Source organism: Anopheles coustani, chromosome 3 (genome assembly GCF_943734705.1).
Source record: "Anopheles coustani chromosome 3, idAnoCousDA_361_x.2, whole genome shotgun sequence".
NCBI classification, from domain to species: Eukaryota; Metazoa; Arthropoda; class Insecta; order Diptera; family Culicidae; genus Anopheles; species Anopheles coustani.
Window position 1 is genome coordinate 35515415 of NC_071288.1, and position 21311 is coordinate 35536725.

Consider the following 21311-nt stretch of genomic DNA (forward strand, 5'->3'; position numbering starts at 1 on the left):
GCAGCGCATGTTACTTTAGATGCAATAATACTACTTAGAATTTAAAAGTTTTGACCAAATGTATCAGAATCCTGTTTTTCAGAAATGTTTCGAAGATTGTCTGTGTGATTCATGATAAAAAAGTAATTAATAATAATATTTACATCCTTTGTGATGCGCTAAAATTCCTTTTTCTTTCAAATGAGTCAAGTTCTCAGAGCAAAATGGGCCAAAAGTTATGTCCTTAAGAAAGAGGTTTGAATCCGTTTTATTCCTTTTTTCATCGTGAACATTTCGGACGATATTTTCAACATATGGCAGAAAATTTTATACATAATTTGTATCCCCAACACCTGGTCAGATCACAATTACAGGGTTATTATTAACATTATCGCAATGTTGTTGCTCTTCTAACCGAATCTCACTGTACATAGTTCAACTGATGATACGGTAATTAACAAATGTGACGTACTAGGAAAAACAAAATCCAGTTTAATAAGCGAGTCTTCTAGTTCTATGATTGATATTGTTTTTGTTTTAATTATGGATAATAGATAAGCTATCATCATCGCCTTTATTGCATGCTCAGCGAATGATAACAGATGTGTTAAATTGCAGACTTAAAGCGCGTACAACATTGAAGGAACCATTGTGCAAAATACGCCACTGCGAAAACTGTGATCAAACGCTGGCAAATATTTAAAAAAGGGGGAAATATCTCTAAAACAGAATAACAGAAAAATATAGGAAATTGTTGTGATGAAGATGCCACCGCGTGGCGTACGAAACTGGTTAAAAATGTGATTATAAAACGGAAATCATATCCTCTAATTATTTCAACCTCGCATCCACTCATCGCCTTGATACTTTTCAACTAATGCATTCTGTTGTTTTCTATACGGTGACCTGTACAGCTAAGATTAAAAGTGAACTAATTAATTCTAACCCCCAAAACGAGTTAGCTTTGTCTATGCTTACAGCTTCACAAAAAAGAACGCACAAAGTAGTCGCGATCCATAACTACTTGTGCTCATTGTTTGATGAATGCCTCCTGGGGGACTTGATTCTGTTTTTGCAGTTCGCGAAACGCAAACTCGGCCCGCTCGTAGTCCCAGTTCGTTTCCTGCAGACAGCGTCTGCTCCACTCGAGGTTCATGCCGGTCGTGACCGCTAGCGCCTGCACCATCTGCAGCTTAGTATTGTCGTCCGGCGCCGTCGTTGGTAACACAGCAGGGCCCGCAACATTTGCCGGTACCGCCGCCGCCGCCGTTGCCCCCGGTGGAGTTGGCACCGCCGGCCGTGGCCCTTTGAAACATTTCTCGTCCTGTACTGACAGCGTGTTGTTGATGTGCAGCATATCGTTGCGGATACAGAATCCACCACCGGCCGGTACGATCACCATCGTACGGTGGAAGGATCGCATCGGCTCATTCTGACCGGCAGGTTTACGCTCCTTAAACACACCCGTCACGGTCAGTAGTAGCATTTGGGGCTGCAAAAAGGTACAAAAAGTAAAGACACACGCGCGCGTACAGAGGTGATAAATGGTAGGTTTCCAAACATAACCACAAACTCCCAGTCGTTCTAGGATTGGAATAATTACCGTGAAAAAGGTTAAATCCACCGCGAAGGAATGTACATCGTGCCTGGTTGGCGGAAGTTCCGAAAGGTACGATACCACTTGCAAGCGGCTCTGCTTTAGCAACCGACACCGAGTGTCCAGGTCAGTTTTGTGCTTGATGTTACGATTCGCAGACACGTAGGCACCCAATCTGAAACAAAACAATTAAAAACAAACCGTTCAGTTAACCTCATTTAACCTAGTCTCAGTAATCCTTGTCTAGTGAGATGCCTACTTTTGCTGATTGTTTTGATGGTACGTGTTGACTGTGAGCGAAAACAATGCATGCTCGTGGTAGGCTTCCAGCAGAGGTTGCCTGTTGTCGGAATCGTACAGCGCATAGTACTGCTCCAGGAACTGGCGCACCAGATCGGTGCTGGCAGGGTTGGCCAGGAAGGATGCTTTGGCCTGCGGTTGCTTTTGATCATCCTCCGGGATGTCGAAGCTGATCGGTGGCGGCAGATCGATATTATCCTGAGCGAAAAAGAAAGGTATTTAAAGTATCGGCAATGCGGATGAGCGCACCAAGGAGCATGTGCTTACCAGCTTGATGACCTTCGGGAACCGTTTACGCACTTCACTATAAATAGATACAGTACAAAGGTAACGTTATGCTTTCCTATCTTACAAATCTTCCCCCTTCCTGTAATGACGGCGTGTCTTTCGGTTCGACCGGATACACATACGCCACAAAAGAAGAGGGATCAAGATTTTTTACGAAAGCAAATGTGCCAGGAAGACGTTATAACTTCTCAATGAGAGGGGAAGTTTAGGCAAGGTAGAACGGTCGAAATTACTGCAACAAATTAAAACACGTGGTGAACGCACACGTGCAACTCCTGAATAGGTTGAGTTCCGAACTCCTGCAGATTTAGGATTCAGATTCGATTGAAGTCACACACGAGAGCAGCTGTTTCCACCTCCGCGCACTATGCCGACGCCTGTTTACGCGTTTGTGGTTGCATTTGTTTTGCCGATGTTGGAAGGTGACCATAGAGGCGGAAACAATTTATTTTGGTAGATAACTATCTACCACACAGCAACTTGTACGGACGCGAGAACGTCGTAAGGCTTGTGTAAGGCTTGATTAAGCGAACTGAAAGGCATTCAACTGCTATAAATAAACACATTTTCGACTCGGATTATGGTTAAGGCAGAAACAAGAAAAGAAACGTTCGTGGTGGCAAAGAGTTAATGGGTTGTTCGATCAAAAAACGTATTAGAATCGATCCAAAACCAGCAACAGCGTCCTAATATTTGTCTTGTCTTGTCACGATGACTCTGAACAAATCATCTATTCTCATTCATATCGGCGCTGCGTAGCAGAAAGGCTTATGTGGTTCTTCGTTTGAGAGCCTTCGGCGCAGGATGGAGCCTAGGATCGGTGTCATCCTTTTATGTGGCTTTTCGTTGCTGTTTTCTCCCATTATCTGATATGACGTGCAGAACATTGCCTTCCCTTAGGGGAGTAGTAATGACGCTTGATTTTCATCAAGCCACGTTCCCTTTCAGGCGTGGAAGCATCCGGCATTCGGAGCTCAACGATTCAGGTTTCTTAAACCTTTACACCACAGCTGTTGAATCAATTCCACAATATTCATCCGATAATTTATCGAAATTCGTCGGTCAAACGTTTCACTCGTCCATCACGTCTGTGTCGGGACGAAATGCTGGCGTTGGATCTTGGCTGAGGTCTTTCGAAAGACGGTTTTATTATGTGTATACTCGCAGCGCTCACCACGTTTCATCATCTCTACTTGTCTCATGCTACTGTAGCATCGTTGCTACAGATTTGTCTGATTCGAAATTCGATGCAAAGCACTTCCAGCATGCTATATACCTCAACACAAACCGTACGACGTACCTTTTAATGAGCAACATAAGCGGAACCGGGTGACCTATTGTTTACGAATCCCTACTGCACCTACCAAAATCGGACTCACCAGTGTGTTATATTCGGGAAGGAGGTTTCCAAATAGCTGCAATCGTGTGCACTTTAGGGAATGCTCCGGTATTTAAATTTTGATAGTCAAATAAAGTTTAAATTCGATGTGAATAGAATGAAAAATAGTGCATAAAGTAGTCGCTTTCAAGCGTCGGCTACTGAATTGCACTAAATATGCCAAGATTATTTTCTTCCACTTTTCAACCCTAGAGGAGCCAAAGATTAGTCCCCAATATTAAGGCTCTCAACTACGACTCCGTCTCATCACTCCTCCACCGGTTGGTATTGTTGGGGCGTTTTTCCCTTTCGAAACGCAAGTATCGCCTGCGCGGTGCTCTGCAACGTGCACCGTGGGATGATGACGCCACGAATTACCGACCCAGGCACCTTACTTCATATCGAACGAACGCCGTCCACCAAACGATGATGATGATGATGCCGAAGCTTATGCCCGCAGCACATCCATGGGACGCGATATCTGCCAAGTACAAGACCAGATATCATTCAAGTGATCCCAGTAGGGGTAAAATACCTGACGTAGAGTGTTTGATCCTCGTAGCGTTGCCGTAGTGGGTTGTCCTCCAAGTTGAGTTCCCGCAGCTTTAGCGCCTTCAAGCTGTCCAGTGTGTTGATGTACGGAATCTGCGCGGAAGGGAAGGGAACAAAGTTGTATATACGGTGCTTTTGGTCAACATTTTCACACTCTCTGGACTCACCTTATTCTTGGCGAGGTATAACACTTTCAGATTGGGAATTTTGTTTGCCATCGACCGCAGATGATCGAGCATGTACAATTTGTTATCGTTAAGGTTAAGCGCTTCCAGCTCGGGAATATGCTCGGAAATGATATCAACAGCAGCCAGGATGATTTGCGGGCGAGCCAAAGCGCAGAAGATATCGCTTAGATCCGGATCCGCGTGGAATTTCTCTAAGTTCAACGCTTTGGTAGCCGGATTGTATCGCTTCTGCATGGCCTGCTTCATGCGTTCCTTTAGCTGATCGTTTACCGGACTGTTGGGTTGGCTGTTGCGCACCACAAGTATCAAACGACGCCTATCGGGAGTTTCGATGGTGCGGTTAGCTTTCTGAATCAATTCGGCAATCTTGAAATCCTCCACGTAGAACAGGGCGGCCGATTCGATCACCCGCCAGTACAGCGGAATGAATACGTTCGGCTTTATAGCCTGTTGGATCGCGCGTAGTATGAATTCCTTGTCGTACTTGTGACCGTACGGTATCTTCACTTCATACCAAGTGGTGTTTGACTGGACCAGCCTTGGACGATTCATGTTTCCGGTTTGTCCGCCACGCGGTATCGGCGAGCCGCTGCGCCTTCTGATACCGTTCTTCCGGTTGTTGACAAAAGTGCGGAGATCACCGTCGTAGGTATCACCGGCCATCGCTTCGTCGTCATCGTTGATGTGCGCGCGAATTAGGCCTTCCGTTATGCGTCCTTTACCACGGTTCCCGTTGGACGGTTTGAAGCTGACCCTTCGCTTCACATCCGTCATATTTCTGTCGTTCCGATTCCTATCGTTATAATCATCACGTTCCGTGCGATCGTCATGGTGATCATATCTTTGTTTTCCTGAAAAGTAAGGCAATAGAAAAATAATCAACATTGTGTCCGTGCGGACTCAGAAGTTTCGTCATGCCACTTATCAAAATGGCGGCGCAAATGAGCGTGTACCTGCGTCATATTGCCGATCTCCTCCTTGATAGCGGCCACCACGGTTATCACGACCACGGAAATTGCCGTTGCGGATGTTTCTCGGCATGTTTGATTGCAAACGAACAGTAACGAAATAACACGCAGTGCGAAAAAGTGACTTTAAACCTCACTTAGCACAAAGAAAGAACACAACACGATTTTTCATGAATCTATGATATTTCATGGAACGTAGATGAATGACAGCGTCGGTTTGACAGTTGAAGACAGCCATGACCAAGGTGTGTAACAAGGAAGTGTGTTTTGGTGAACCAATGGAGAGATGAAAGGAAATGACGAGAAGTTGATTCCGTGTGGAAAATGTACTAAATATTATTTTTTGGAGAACATGGAAGCATCTGTGATGTAGAAATCAAATAAAATATCGATTTCAACTCCAGCTTTGTTATAGCAACCATGACGATAATGTATCTTTTTCATATACATCTTGATAGTGTCATCGGTAATAAAGGCATATAGAGCCGGAAGGTCTGTTCATAGCTATTTAGTGATCCGCCATTGTTTGTACAGTTCGAATATAAAATTTTTAAGATCTAAGTGCAATAAAATGTGTACTGAGTCAATCCACATCAACTTTGCAGTGTGTTATTTTACATGAGTTATTGTATACATTAAGATTTCAGTGGTCTAGTTTGATATCTTATACATTTTTTCTTTCAAGCTCAACTTTCCACTAGTTATAATTAAATTTTATGCTATCGATTTCAATGCTGGAAGCTGGCACATGCGTAATTTTGTTGGTCTTCTTACTTTTTGCTAAGTTAAAAAACGTTAAAATTTAAACAAATCCTGTGCTGTCACAAATATCCTATACGCATTGACCTTTCACTAGCACAGTCTTTGGTTTACACCGTGGTTTCTGCTGTCTTCCCGTGTTTTCATTTGCGGTATCATATTGGAGTGCTAAAAGCGGTTTGGAACGTAATTTTTCGTGAAAAGAACACACAAACGCTACCGACATGGCACTCCGAATGTTCCGACTGGGCCAGGATGTGGTTACCCCCCTGATTAAGCGCGTAAGTATAGTTCGGCCTGCATGGTCACTGTTTGCCGTCCATTATTTCGGTCACCGTGTTTTCGTTGACGGTCGTTCAGCGGACGAACTGAAACAGAAAAGTTACATAATTTGGATACGGCGTTCGGAAACGGTTTGGGAACGTCCAAGAGCTCTCCTTAAGAAAGCTGACCCATACTATTTTACTCTTTCCTCGAATGCAACACAGAACTGTGCGGTGTCAGCGTTCGAGCTGCAGCACAAGAATCCCGTCCAGCGGAAGGTGGAGGTGATTCCCAAGGCGCAGTATGGTGGGCGCCACACGGTTACGATGCTGCCGGGCGGCGGTATTGGCCCGGAGCTGATGAGCTACGTCCGCGAAGTGTTCCGGTTTGCCGGCGTGCCGGTGGATTTTGAGATTGTCGACATCGACCCGGCCAGCGAGGGAAACGATGACCTGGAGTACGCCATCACGTCCATCAAGCGCAATGGTGTTGCGCTTAAGGGAAACATCGAAACGAAGTCGGAAGCCACTGGCATTTTGTCTCGTAACGTGGCCCTCCGCAATGAGCTGGATCTGTTCGTGAACGTGCTGCATTGCAAGTCGTTCAACGCGATTCCGGCGCACCACTCGAACGTGGACGTGGTGATCGTGCGACAAAACACCGAGGGCGAGTACGCCATGCTGGAACACGAGAGTGTGCGCGGTGTGGTGGAAAGCATGAAGGTGGTGACGGTCGAGAATGCGGCCCGTGTCGCCCGGTTTGCGTTTGAGTTTGCCAAGAACAACAACCGCAAGAAGGTGACAACCATCCACAAGGCAAACATCATGAAGCTATCCGATGGATTGTTCCTGAAGGTGGCTAAGAACATTGCCAAGGAGTACCCGGATATCCAACACAACGATATGATTATCGATAACTGCTGCATGCAGCTGGTTTCGAATCCGCACCAGTTTGACGTGATGAACACGACCAACCTGTACGGAAGTATTACGTCGAACGTACTGTGCGGTTTGGTAGGCGGTGCTGGATTGTTTTCCGGTCGTAACTATGGTGATCATGTGAGTTTGAAGTAGTAACACACACGAGCGACATTCAGCGTTCCGTAAATCCTTTACGTTACGTTACGTTAATGCATTCTCCTTTGCAGTATGCCGTTTTCGAGCCAGGCACTCGTAACACTGGTACGGCCATTGCCGGCAAAAACGTCGCTAACCCGGTTGCCATGCTGAATGCGGCCGTTGATATGCTGTACCATCTCGGTCACCGGTATCACGCCGATTGTATTTCCGATGCCCTCCACAAAACCATCGATATTGACGGTGTCCATACGCCGGGTAAGATTGCGTTTGCGAACTCGTTTTAGGCCACACTGTCTTCAACCTTTCGACGCTTGTTTCAGATCTCGGTGGTAACAACACAAGCACGGATATCGTCCAGAACGTTCTGAAGCATCTGGCCGAGAAGAGAACGTACTGGTAAGTGGTCGGAACTTTAAGCCCCTATGCCGTGCGTGTTTGCGATGCATCGTTCTCCTTTTGTGTTTGTCTATTCATTATTTGCCATGTTCTATAGAAAGATAGAGCAGAAGAGATAATGTTTTCATTTTTTGAATAGTTTTAATAGCTCGTTGTGTGTGTCTGTGAGTTGCGCGTGACTTGATGTTTAAGTTTAGAGTTATCATTTAACTTAAGATACATTCATAAGACTTCTTCCTTCAAAGATCATCCCCAAAGTACCTTCAGGATACATTCATATGAAGTGCAGCTTCCATTAAAGAGAGCATGGTTTTGTACGGTTGTTCGCCATTTGAAAGAAGTAAAGTTCAAAGCAAATTCATCCAAACTCATTTTATTCGTTTTGCGATGTGGGTGTCACATTGGAGATTTATTTGTTTGTTTTCTCTATTGCTGTGTTATCACGTGTTTTACAAACGATTTTTATTAAATCCGCACAATCGCTGTACAATCTAAATTTTCGCTAACATGGTTGTCCTATGTGTTTTCCTTCTCTTATATCCCACCTTTATATGTACACTAACCCGCTTACGCCCGTGATAACCAGGCAACATGGGCTGTTGCATAATATTTAGGCACGCCGAGGAAACCCTCCAGCACCTCCGGGGGACGGTGCAAAACACTCATAACCTGTTCGATACAAAGAAAATCCTATGCGTTCCTCGTTCTGATCAGCTTTTTCGGGTTCATGCTAAAGGGTGCTAACACTAAGGCGTACGTATAACTTTCGTAGTTCACCGTATATAAAATCAATTGCAATCACCAGACCCACCGCCGGGTTTTCAAGCTTCGGGAGAGCCATGGGATAGGTTGTGGATAAGGACAATAATAAACCACCAGAATCCCGATACACGTGTGTTTCATGCTTTAAAAATATTTCTTCACTAGTATTAAATGGAGAGAGTTTTTAGACTTAAACTTTTTTGCTATTATTTGTTACCATGTTTGTTTAAAAATATTGTAGTTCACTGTCACATTCCACGCCAGAATTCCCGTATGTTTCATACATGTTTTTCTGTTTTGTTGTGTTTTTGATCGCTTTAGGGTATTTCTTCAATACTATTTCAGGCTTTGCACTAGATAGCAATACAAGATAGGTTAGGATGTTCTCTGCACAATTTCTTTTATGTTGCATACATCCTTTCTTCTCTATTGAAACGTAGCGTAGTAAATTATTGATTTCTACATGCCAATTTACTTATTAATTTGTATATATTGCATCCTGTTAGGCCGCATAGATTAAAGCATAGTTATGATTACATTTATATTGTTATTATATAAAAATTATATTTATCACGATAGATGTTAGTACTCTGGTTCCTATTTCCCAAACCACGTTGCCAACATCCGTAGCTACTGCTGACAAATTTTGTGACAAAGTTTTGCTTTTGATATAGCTCCTTATCATCGATGCGATGGTTCGGTAGAGATGAATAGAACGCACTGGATTTTTATTTAATACTGACAATGTTGCACTAATCACAATTTTTTCAATATTTCCACCCTCCCTAAACGTCCTTTTCTCCCCTTTTCCCTGCTCGCTTTGCGAAACGTTATTCTGCTCTTTTTCTTCCCTCTAATAAAATTCTCACGCACAGGAGTGTTGTTAAGGAGATGTAAAAAGGAGACGCGCCTGAAGGAAACCGATGGCAGCGTATTGTTAACTGTGTGGCATGTAGCATGTGCGTCGTTGGAGGAGGGCTTCTTTCAACAGGCATCCGTAACAGCACGTTTTGATGTAAAAACACGATATCATAGTCTAGGCAAAAAATTGGGTTAAAAATACTGTTGGATGCAGCTTTTGTCGGCTGCAATCATGGTAATGTCATTCTATACACAGTACATATGCTGGCCTTTTTTGCACTTCTTACAATTGCGCACCAGGAGCAGCTCAAACATTAAGTCGCTTTTTATTCGCTTAAGTTACCAAGCTTGCCCAAACGCTACTGAATTGGTACCATTGTCGAGTGTTTCACCGGTTTACCTATCTTTCCATCACCCCTTTTTTTCTAACAGGTTCCCGGCGTATGCGCACATGTGAGAAGCTAGGTTAAAGCAGACATAAAACCTAAACCAAAGCCACTTCCTCCTTCGAACTTCCTAACAACCATTTCCGTTCTGTTAAACCGGCCCATAACATCTGTCCCGTATCTTCTTCTATTTGCCGAACGGTGTTTGTCACACATACACAATTGGTGAATGGGTTAATTTAAATTGGCAAAAATTAAGTCCTAAACACGGTCACGACTCTGGAAAACAAAAATCTGGAAACGAAACAATCGGCGCTGGCACTCTGGAAAACGGGTCGCAAAATTGACTGCAGGTTGGGAGCGGAGTTTTTCGGAACGGTTTTAATATTAGGCTAAATTATTGGAATAACAAATTGAAACAAAAACTATGTATATGCTGGTTTCTAAATTTCTCCTTTGCAAAAGTATCCGCTACCAGTCTATAACACATTCTAGCATTTGGGTCTTTGGAATTAGGCACATACATCCTATCCTTGTGTTCTAAATTATTTTGTGACGTTGGTCATTGCGTTTCATTAAGTTTCTTTCATTTTTTTCCCGTTTGTTCACTTGTACTTTTTCCTTTCTAATGAATTATTGATTTCAATTGTTTGTTAGAATCGTGATTTGTTTTTGGAATCATTGCATTTCCTTATCCTTCTTACCCAACTTCAAATATTTAAAATCAAATTCCACAATAATCTTGAACGTTGATACACAACTCAACTGTTATTGTTTGTTTTATATCCTGTTTGATTTTTTGTTTTAACTTAAGTTAATGTGACTTCCCCTTTGCTAACTATAAGGAAAAAGGAAAACTTATTCTTTAGGAAAAGAAAGAAAATCCCATCGTTTTTGGTTTGGTGGTATAACTTGGTTTGGTCGGTGTGCGATTGTTTTGAGGTGAAATCGTCAATTATGTGAAATATTTGTGATTGCAATGTTTTTTTCTCGTGTGTTTTTATTGAGAGTTTGTTGCGTATGTAAACGATATTTTAAAATTGTTCGCCCTTGTTTGGTCCAAGTTATGTTTGATTTATGAAATCTCTCTTCGAAAATTGTGAGCAAAACTAGCCCCAATGCTCAAACGAAAAGCATAAACAAGAAATTATAGTTGTTACAACAAATAACTCTTTTCGATTAATTCTCGGCTCAAATTATGAAATCCGAAATTCAAACTTTAATGTGGCGGTAGTCTTCGTAAAGCTCACATTTCCGAGGGCGATTGTCTGTTCAGGCTGTGTTTCCATTATTTATATTCGTTTCTTTTCTCTTTGTTCCCTTCAAAACTCGGAATTAAACAAAAATATTACCCGTACCATATTTCCATCGAATCCTCCACAATTACCCAGAGCAAACGAGGACATCTTCAGCACTGCAGTGGCTTATTGTTACCAACGGAGCAAAATACCAAGCTTTAAACAGAGTCAGTAAAGTTTCATATGCTTTAAGCAAAGGGATCTGGAAGCTGGATTGTTCTATTTATGATTTTAGTCATAATTTTCTTTGCATAAAATGTGTAATAAATTTCATTGAAATTCTCAAAACGAATTAATCTCAAACAGAATATGGGTTCTGCTTTCCAGGGTATACATTGGTTTTATCTTTCGATTCTTATCAAAAACAAATTTACTAGTCGGCTGTTACTTAGAGCCGTTTATATCTAAATTATTATGGCCATATAGAAATACTGAACGTAAACCATTCTCTGCGAAGTATTAAAATAAACATAAATGCAGTGTATGATAATAAAATTGACAAATGAATTTAAAAGAAAATGGGTTTGGTTGCATGCTCTGAGAAAAAAAAAACAACTACAAAAATTAAATGTAACGGTCTTGGAAAAGCTTCCGAAAGGAAGTACAAAATGTGCTGGGGCGTTGATTACTAATATTGTACATATATTTACAGCCGTTGGTTTACGAGCATTGATAAGGTAGCGTTTCTTAATGTTATAATGTACTGTGGGGAAAATTAATATATTTTAAAGATTACAGTGAATACTTTTCCAAAGTGGTTGATATGAAATGTACATTTTTATGTCTCTTTAATTGTATTGTTTCTCCTTAATGTGTTTGTCTCTTTTATTTGTCGGTCTTTAACTTTTAATTTCTCTGTTATGGATTGATAAATATATTTAAAAAAACATATAAAGGTATTTTTATGGAGGTCAAGTAGGCCATTTTAAAATTTTTTTCGCAAGGTATAAACAAATTTCTCTAAAATTAGGTCCTCTCCTATCCGACCTTTCTCTTTCACACCGTAAAAGGTCTAGGATCCAAAAATGAAACATTATTTAAAACAATACAAATAAATATTTCAAAAGCCTTTTTAAAAAAGAAAGCATCTTCATTACATGCGAAGTTACAAAGAGGCAAAAATACTTCTACACCTCTGGTATGATTGGGTTTTAGCACTTAACAGGTTTAATTAGTACTACAAATAACCAAATGTGAATTATTCAATTGATTCTTTGTAGACGATTCTTCGACATCAATGATTTAAAAAAATCACATTGAAAATAGTCACAATTGGAAAATTAACATTCAAAATAGTTACAATCATTTGAATCCGGATTTTGTTTATTATTGATGGAAAATAAAATCCTCTACAGAATAAACTGAATACGTTTAGTACCTGTTTATGGAATGGGTGTATGTACTCCATGCAGATACTTGCAATTTATTCGAATGTGAAACTGCGATGTTTTGAAAGTAATTTTGAGAAGTAAAGACTGTCGATTTGTTGTTAAAATTTCCACTAAAGGTTGCAGATACTACAATTTTGTTTCTTTTATAATTTATAGTAAACTTTAGTTAAAGTATATTTTCAAACTCTTTAAATTTTTCAGAAATTGCTCTACAACGGTACGTAGAAATCATCAAACATGTTTGCTGCAAATATTACTTTTATTTTCATATAATGTTCATTCTCCGGCCCATCTCCTTTTGTTATTGGGGTAAATTAATCATCTTATTCACGGTCGCTGAAGATTAACGTTTTTGAAATCAGTGTTCATCTCTGTTTCGCAAATAAGTTTAACCGAAGAATAGAATTTAGTGCAGAAACCTCTAATAAATCTAGTTATTATTTGATTTCTGTACTTTTGGTGCACACTTTGGACTGTGAATGCAATGTTTGTTGCACAGCAAGCAAATGTTTGCATTTAATTAATGCTGACAAATCAAACCAACACGTGCTCTGAAACAGGTGACTCATTGCCATACTAACCGTTTCACGTGACTCATTGATATTTACTGTAAATCTTAACCAATTTACCTTTGTTGTTTCTTTTTTGTTTTAGATCATTGCAAATAAACATGTTTTGGTCGCCATCTAAGCATTTCGTCGACAAATGGCGCAGTGGATGATGTATTCGAACGCCTAAACGCCTGGCGGCAACGTGGTTAGATATTTCCACAGGTACAGGTGTACGGTAGCCATCGGGTATATCTTATGTGTGCGTTTCTTTAGCTGGCGAAAGCCAAAGAAGATGGTTGTGAAGCGTGAGGCGAATCTAGTCCCCGTGCGCCACGAGACCGCGATCGTATTGATGGCGTAACAAAAAGCAAAAACAACCACTTGGTGGGTTGTGTTGAGGCAAAATGTAAATAAGCACATCGTACGATAGTGTTTTCTCACCTGTTGCCACTCCCGGCCCGTCACGCACTGCCAAACGATGACGACGTACATTTTCCTACTTTCGAGGGAGGAACGGATACTTTTTCGGTACGGAAGTCACCTTGTACTGACCATAATGATGCGGCCAATGAGTAATTGGTACTTTCAATTGTGGCAATGATAAGATAACGGTGAACTCAGGAGTTCATGCTGGCGGTTCCCTACGAGAGAATTATTTTGCAAAAAGGGTAGCCACTTGGGATCGACGATTGGAAAGAAATTAAGGATATTTCAGTGCCCTGCCAACCCAAGGGTTAACCCGATGAACAACGCTCAAGTAGGGGCCCTCAGCGATGAACGTTCCGGAAGATCCGATTTCGATGTTCATTTCGATGCTTACCGGTTGGTCTGTGAAAGTTGTTCGACGAATATCGGATCTATTTAAATAAATGAAAAAAAAACCCTTTTTAGGGTCGATTATTTTAAGATTTTAATATATTGTTCTAAAACTAGTAGATACTTTTGCGATGTGCAAAATGTGTCAGCTCATCATTTTTCCCTCCCCAAAGTTTGCGTGGTTCGAATATTTAAGTTCATCGGCCAAAACGTGTTCATCACGATGCAGGGGACCGCGCGGTGCTTTTGCCGGCGCGCAGTTCAGGCCGCATGTGCCGCGAAATATGGCCGTGTGGATGTTTTGCTATACGGCCCCGAAGGTCGTGGGTGCCTCAGTGTACCGACAGCGTTCCGTGGTGTCGGATCGTGACGAACGCAGAGTTTGTGTGTGCTCGTGTGCCGTCTACGCATCGAACTACTGTTTGCGTAATTAAGATACGGGAGTTACGGAAAAAAAGTTCCGTTTCTATCTGTGAAATCGCATTGCACCTCGCTGCTCCTAGAGAGCACTTGCTTGCTGGATGCTGTGTGCAATCGAATCGTCACCTATGTCCATCGTTTAAAGTGTACGTTCTATTGGGGTTTTTGTGTGGTAATATACAAGGTATCTAGTGGAGCAGTGTCTCCGATGTCTCCTCAGCCACCTCCGGCTCTCCGGTCCGGATGCCTACGATACGGAGATGGTCCTCGTGGTCCTGGCTGGTTCATCTCAACATCGTACGATGAGGTTGACCCAAGTGCAAGTGTGCGTGAATGTGAATGCGTGGAATCATGAGAAAAGGTGTTGATCGGTGATGCCTTTGAGGCAACAATCGAAAATACCACCGGTGCCTAACAGAATCGTTTTGCTTGCTCTGCATAACAGAAGAAACCTCTGACGTGTGTATGTTCTCGAAAGCATAAGCTGGTTGATATGCACAGGAAAAGTTTGTTTTCCTGTGCCATGGGAATTGGTGTGCACGGCTACCTACTTTTTTCACACTGCAGCATCGGATAAATCGTCGGAGCGGTGTTGTGTTGTAGCTGTCAAAAAATTGGGTAGATGAGAGAAAAGAGAGATGATGTTCGAGGAACGAGCAAAGCAAGCCGTGGACCGAATCGTGAGCCCGCGAGCTACTCGGAATAACGCGGTCCCAGGTGCTATTTTTTTTTTGCTCTAACCACACGTGGTTGGATGTGTTTGTGTGTGGCAGTAGGTGTACACAGTACGGACCGTCCATCTCTCTTGAGAGAAAATTCAATTGTTCGCACCGACCAGGTATGGCGCCGGAAAAGGAGAAACCGCGTATCGCGAGTCGCGTACACACCAGTTCAGGCCACCGGTAAAGTAACGTGGGGTAAAGCGGTGCATAAGCGAAAGGAACGTTTTGCAAAAGAAATTTAACCTCAAAAGATTTGGTGTATTCACCAAGTTAGTAGCTTAAATTCTAAAAAAAATCGATTATAGAAACCATACGGTTGGAACCAAGCTTGGAACAGGGATGCCGGCAGTGACTGGTTTAAGAGCATCGATTGATGCTAGATAATGTTGGAGGATACACTGCTAAACTTGCACATTCAACTTCTTAACTCATTAAATTGGCAAGATTTTCATACACTTTTTCTTAACTCTGCTATTCGTATACATAATACTGACACTATCAGAAAAAAGCTCGCAGCTCTCTTTCGTTAAGATAGACTTCTTATTTTTTAAGCATTAGGTGTAATTGATATATAATTGAAAATAAAACGTATCACTACACTTGATGAAGATATCATTTTAAAAGATAAATAAGATATAGGCACCCCTCGGTGGAAGGGAATGAAACGTTACTGAAGTCAGAATGGCGCGAAGTACAAAATCTAATACCTTTTAATTACCAACCGAAGAGGTTCGTTACTTAAAATAAGAAGAAAAAGAAACATTGTCTTAAGTTGTAACGTTTCCTTAACCTGGTTTGACGATTATTTCTATACAAAAATCTATACTAAATACAAATCTATACTAAATATTGTGATATAACTACTATCAAATTCATGGAATAAAATGTAGATCTGCAAATGGGCTACGTCAGCCAGTATTAGATTCGTTAATATTGAATAAATAATTATGAGAAAAATAGGATGACCGTTTTCTGTAGTATGATTTCTTGAGTCCTAGAAATTACAACAAAAGCTATCTTGACTTTACCTCAATGGTATTTGTCTATCCCACGCGGGTTGAAAAAAAAAACCCCGTAGTTTTGCCGCTTGCCAGAGCATCAAGCAGTTGTAGTGCGTAGCTAAAAGTCGAAATGTAGGACGAAGTGGGGCAATATGAACCACTTGGGTAGGTTGCAAAGACTTGCATTTAGCTGGGATTTGGTGAAATTGGTTCATTAATCTTGGCTTTTATCAATCTATCTTATATTGCACGACTTAGGATTGAAAAAAAGAGCAGAGTAAACGAGTTAGAAATGCCAGGTTCTGTAAGATTTCGCAGCAGTCTTAGGGTATTTACATGTTAGAAATGAGAGAAGGTATAAGGATAGGTTTCACAAAACGTCCTCAGTTGGTTGCAATATGCACCGGCTTGTGTAAGGAAAAATACACCTACCAAAGCAATGCGTGACAATAAAGCTTTTAAAAACAAAGCCAGCTCTAGGTTGTGCCTATGGGCATAACAATTGAGGGTATTACAATTGGGAGCGCGGAAACGATACACTTCTCGACACTGCCCCATACAAAAGGTAAACAACACTTTGAAAAAAGCGAAAAAATGGCTGGCCATCTCGACGATCCAAAACGACGCCACCTACGTGTCGAGACGATGCGCGGAAACGAAACGACGCGGCTAGCCATTTTTTCGCTTTTTTCAAAGGTGTTGTTTACCTTTTGTATGGGACCGCGACGAGAAATCTGACAGTTCGTATCGTTTCCGCGCTCCCGATTAAAATACCCTCAAATATCTTCCGTGTAAATTATGCTTATTGGGGGTGCCTATGGCGCAGCTGCAGCGCAAGGAAACACCAAGCCACAGGTGTGGGATCGAATCTCGAGTCTGATACCCTCCGGTATTACGAGCGGTTGACCACCGATCTATAATATACCGTCTTTCGGTCACAGACATTCTCTTCGGAGAGAGGCCTTGTTCCGCTACGGGATGTCGAGCCACATAAACAAACTATGCTATATTTAAACATTGATTAAAACGTTTATGCAACAAAACGGAATTTAGTTTGACGTTAGAAATAATATAGGGATAGTCAATTTCGTTTTGGAGACATAAATGTAAACATAAATAGTCAAATTGGACGGTTATTAGCGTTATGACTTTGCACCACGGTTTCTTAAAACGTGGAAATAATAATAACGTTTTTAGTATTTTTTAATAATACTTACCATGTTCGAAAATCGGGTGCGTTTTTTTACTGTTCAAAGTACCTCACCTTTCCCTACGCATCGGATGAATCTTTACCGGTGGTGTGGCCATATCGTGAATCTGTGCCGCGTCACTCACCCTCGGAGGGGAAGCTAACCCAGCGCTTGTGTAGGTGTGCCGTGGCCGCGACCGTAAGCCTGTGTTCGTGCAGCACACGTACACACGTTTCCCCAGTCACGCAAGCGAATGCTTTCACCGCGTCGGAAGCAAGGATGCTGGAGATCCTTTTCTTGCGGAAAAGGTTGCGTCACTCACGGCCGGACCGCTGGTAAGTGATAAGTGTGGACCACCAGCACGCAACCACCGTCTTCCGTGCAACGGTACGCTGCTGGGAAGCTGGAGCCACCCGTTCCAATCGGTGGATGCAAATCAATCGTTCGTTTGGTTTTTTTTTTGCTCCATTTCTTGCACGATACGGTCGATGGAGTGTTCAAGCTCGTGCCAAGAAACAAAGGGTCCCGAATGTCCCTAATGGCGCTGAGTGACCGGGTGTGATAAGAAGTGTGATATCGACGCTGGAAAGGGTTGCGATGCCAAAACAAATCCAAAGCCTCGCAGCCATTCAGTCGGTTGCCGAACTGACCGTGGGAAGCGTTGCAGGACAACGGACCGATTTGACGTGTGGTTGAAGTTTCAAAATTTGATTTACTTTCATTGTGGTTCATTGCTAAATTTTGTGTTTACATCATTTGATTGAATTTATTAGCATTGCTATTCTTGTGTGGTTGTTTGGAAAGTATTATTGTTTTCTAAAATCCAATTTCTTGTGCGTTTTAAAAATGTTATAGGTATTCCTTGTGTGTGTGTGTTATTCTGTGGTGTAGAAGTAATCGTTCATAGTGCTTCGTGCGAAATAAAACACGTGTGTGTACGTATCTAAAGTGAAAAATCAAATAATATAAAAAAAAGAAACGAAGGGTTCGCTCCCCTTTTTCGGGTCAACCAAGTATCGGGTAAAGTATTTGCTAGATTTCCTCCCGCGTGTGCCATCCCTGGAGTGACATCCCCGCTTGAGTCGCGTTATGGGGCGTCAGAAAATGGCGACCGCCAGGCCACCGTGGCTCCTGACATTGCTCGTCCTTGTGCCGCTGGTGGCGGCGGCCGGCAGTGAGCGGCTGGAAAAGCTGGCAATGGAAGAAGCGCTCACCAAGCAGCAGGTGCTGAAGCATAACATGATCCCGGAGCAGAAATCGGCGGTCGCATCGGCGGATGGCAAGGAACCGATCGGTGCACCGAAACAGAAACCATCGTTCACCGTCCCGACCAACGGCTCCACCGCCACTGGCGTCCGGGTTCCGGGGGTTCCGCCCATCAACAGCGTCCTGACGGCGAAAGCGACGACCGGATTCCCCATCGAATGTAAGTTCCTCCAGACACAAATCCGCTTTTCCCTTTCAATGGGGGTCCTTGGGTAAGGGTAACCTTTTGCATCTTTGATGTGTGCAGGGCGGACCGAAACCATCCTAACAGCATCAAGCATCTTACAATCTTTTCATGGCGTCGTGTGTTTTTTCTTTTGCATACATATTTTTCTAAATCATCGAAGCGTTTGATGTTCCTCTTTTCCATTGCGTTAGGTATATACGGACCCCTCGATCTTGCATTCACTGGATTTCTCTCGAATGGGGAAGGTTTTTTGCCGTTTTTTTTGCAAATAAATAATCGATTGCGATGAGAGATAGTGTTTCTGTTTCGTCGCAAAAGATTTTGTCTTTGGAGAAATTTTTCCACCGCATCATTATTTCATATTTCGTTTGTCGCATATGGTTATGCATGAAACGTGTTTAAAATGCTTCTATTAGCTTCAAGGTTCTTCAGCATTAGGGAAAGGCTTTAGTTATCACTCATTTGAAGTAATGCATTCAAACCCGAACTTTTAAATTTTTTCATAAATAATAAGCTATACAAAAGGAGCTCATAAGGGCTTTAAAAAGGGCTCTAATGCGAATACACGTTTCATTGGCTGAGCATGGCATAGAACATTTTCGTATAATACTGTATACAATATTCTTCTCCACTGTAACACACCGTAAAACAAGGGGTAAAAACCGAATATGGACAAAATATTCGCTTTCTGATTTTGTACGAACTTTGTTACGAAAAAGTTTCCTCTGCATCCTCCCGAGCAATTTATTTATTTATTTAAAAACGTAACACTCCTCAAGGGAAGCCCATACCATCGTCGAAAGCAAAAGGTACTCATACAAGAGTTCTCGCACGAAAAGCTCTTCCGCAAACCGTTAAGGGGCGGTGAGAATGGGAAAGGATAAAGTTGAGCTAAAGAAAATGTTCCATTTTCCTGTAGCAAACGAACATGATAGGGCGGAAAAGACGTCCAAACTAATTAACATGTGTGCATGCATCGTGCATCTCATTTACATCATCGTTCAAAGCATCACGATCGCCAGCAACAGCCACAACACAGTGTAGCGAGAACGTATGGTTTGCGTCATGTTTCAAACTTCACGTTGCTTGCCTTTTGTTTAATTCTTTCGCACTTGTTACTATCCTGTTTTTTTGGTATTTTTATTCCCCCTTCGCTGCTACCACGGCCCACATCCTTGGCGGGTTTTAGTGGGTTCAAGGATGTTGCTATCGATCGAGAAAATGAACGGCGTGGGTAACAGCTTTTATCCCCTCCTCTACGTCTTGGGTGTTCATAATACACTTGAAGCGTATTTTTTAATAAGTCGATTCGATGTAAAAACACGACTGTGCAAGAGCCACGGATATGAGAAAATGAATTTCTACAACTTTTTACAATAATCATGCCAGTGCGTCCATTTGACGTTAGTTTTAGTTATTTATTTATTTTATTTATTTGTGATACCACCGTCATTGTAAAGATTTAGCATATTTTCCCAGTTTAAAAATCAACCATGCCGTCATAATCATATATGATATTCCTAAGCACACCAAGTACGTAAATTTGGTGCATCTAAATTTAGCCCTTTATTGTGTTTTATCTAATCGCAAATGTTTTATTTTATTGACATGCGTGTTTTAAATTACTTATGCAACAGACACATTGTTCCTGTATTGGAGATTCTGCCTTGCTAAAAGTATGGGCCAACATAGTTTCTTTTTTAGTTATGAATTTTTTTACGAATTTGAGGTTCATTCCAATCTAAAATGAGCTCTTTCATCTACTCGAAAATGTTTAATTATCTTCACATGCGTATTTTAAATTAGTTATTCCTCGGACACATTGTTTCTGTATTGGAGATTCTGCTGCTTGCTCTGATAAAACTCTGGGCTAATATTGTCCCTTCGGTAGTTACGAAAGTTTTTTACGAAATTAAGTTTCATTACAACCTAAAATTATCCCTTTACAGTGTTTTATTTAATAGAAAATGTGTAATAAAATACATCGCTCGAAGAAGTTTATTAGAAAAGCGTTGTAAAGGGCTGAAAGTAGGAGCGTAGAATAGGGTTATCAGTATAAAAAGTGTTTAAACGTTTTGCAAAGCAGAAATCCTTGTAGATCACTTTTCCTTTTTGAAGGGTTTACAAAGCAATATTTGGCAATAATTTCTTATTAAAAGGTTGAAAAAATTGGGTTACATACCAAGCTGTTACCGTGCCTCACACTTGTCGCAAGAAAAGCGCAATCAATACATTTAGCGGTAAAGGATAATTCCGAAAATATGTTTGTAAATCATTCCATTTCGTAAACGTTTCGATTCTTCTGCAAAACGTTCTTACAAGTTCATTAGTGGGCAATCAATCGTTTGACCGCGCGGTAAAGAATATTCCGAACCGAGTCTTCTTCATCATTGGTCTGAACTGAAAACACCCCAGCCTCAGCTCGGCTGAAAGGCGGCATCGTCGTTCTTCCGAACTGGCCTCGCTTATGTTTTGGGTTTTCCGTACCGGCCGCTGCGCTCGCCGGTATTTATGATTTTCCGAAGCACAACAGCACGTGGTTCTGTCTGAATGCCCTCCCCTGGTACTTCTCATCATTATGGACCGTGTGTTGCTCGTTGTGCTGCGTTTTTACGGTCAATAATTCCAATCCATGCGCTCCCGTACCAACGGCTATACCTTCCGCCTCCCTTCCAAATGGCCCCTACCACCGATCCGTACAAAGCCGTCGGA

The 21311-nt window shown here is 41.8% G+C and overlaps 3 protein-coding genes across 6 annotated transcripts in view; 2 read left to right on the forward strand and 1 right to left on the reverse strand.

The window, feature by feature from the left end:
• Positions 1–505: 505 nt before the first annotated feature.
• LOC131261099 (nuclear RNA export factor 1-like) lies at positions 506–5448 on the reverse strand. The gene is made up of 7 exons (XM_058263012.1): positions 5236–5448; positions 4262–5133; positions 4078–4187; positions 2144–2180; positions 1836–2074; positions 1583–1751; positions 506–1471 (listed from the first exon to the last, which is right to left on the reverse strand). The coding sequence occupies exons 1-7, from the start codon at positions 5321–5323 to the stop codon at positions 1010–1012; spliced, it is 1977 nt and encodes a 658-aa protein (XP_058118995.1). The 5' UTR covers positions 5324–5448; the 3' UTR covers positions 506–1009.
• A 691-nt stretch (positions 5449–6139) lies between these two features.
• LOC131261139 (isocitrate dehydrogenase [NAD] subunit gamma, mitochondrial) lies at positions 6140–13463 on the forward strand. Of its 4 annotated transcripts, none has more exons than XM_058263068.1 (5): positions 6140–6290; positions 6498–7331; positions 7421–7607; positions 7673–7748; positions 13101–13463. In XM_058263068.1, coding segments are annotated over exons 1-5 (1155 nt in total). In that variant the 5' UTR covers positions 6140–6233; the 3' UTR covers positions 13102–13463. The 4 variants fall into 4 exon arrangements, with proteins under 4 accessions (XP_058119051.1, XP_058119049.1, XP_058119048.1 ...); XM_058263066.1 differs by lacking the exon at positions 13101–13463 and adding an exon at positions 11149–11563; XM_058263065.1 differs by lacking the exon at positions 13101–13463 and adding an exon at positions 9804–9940.
• Positions 13464–18013: 4550 nt separating this feature from the next.
• Positions 18014–21311, forward strand: part of LOC131259622 (low-density lipoprotein receptor) — a 205601-nt gene continuing 202303 nt past the window's right edge. The window contains exon 1 of the mRNA XM_058261161.1: positions 18014–18572. Coding sequence (XP_058117144.1) covers positions 18236–18572 — 337 coding nt within the window. The 5' untranslated portion in view covers positions 18014–18235. The remainder of the gene's footprint in view (positions 18573–21311) is intronic.

What these genes read in the sequence shown, in the direction of transcription:
- LOC131261099 (XM_058263012.1), bottom strand. Translation starts at nt 5,323, where the DNA reads ATGCCGAGAAACATCCGCAACGGCAATTTCCGTGGTCGTGATAACCGT. An exon ending in GATCAAACACTCTACGTCAG is followed by an intron (nt 2,181 to 4,077) that starts GTATTTTACCCC and finishes ATCTATTTATAG; the next exon opens with TGAAGTGCGTAAACGGTTCC. An exon ending in TGGATTTAACCTTTTTCACG is followed by an intron (nt 1,472 to 1,582) that starts GTAATTATTCCA and finishes ACCTTTTTGCAG; the next exon opens with CCCCAAATGCTACTACTGAC.
- LOC131261139 (XM_058263064.1), top strand. Translation starts at nt 6,234, where the DNA reads ATGGCACTCCGAATGTTCCGACTGGGCCAGGATGTGGTTACCCCCCTG. An exon ending in GTCGTAACTATGGTGATCAT is followed by an intron (nt 7,332 to 7,420) that starts GTGAGTTTGAAG and finishes TCTCCTTTGCAG; the next exon opens with TATGCCGTTTTCGAGCCAGG. An exon ending in GCCGAGAAGAGAACGTACTG is followed by an intron (nt 7,749 to 8,334) that starts GTAAGTGGTCGG and finishes CGTGATAACCAG; the next exon opens with GCAACATGGGCTGTTGCATA.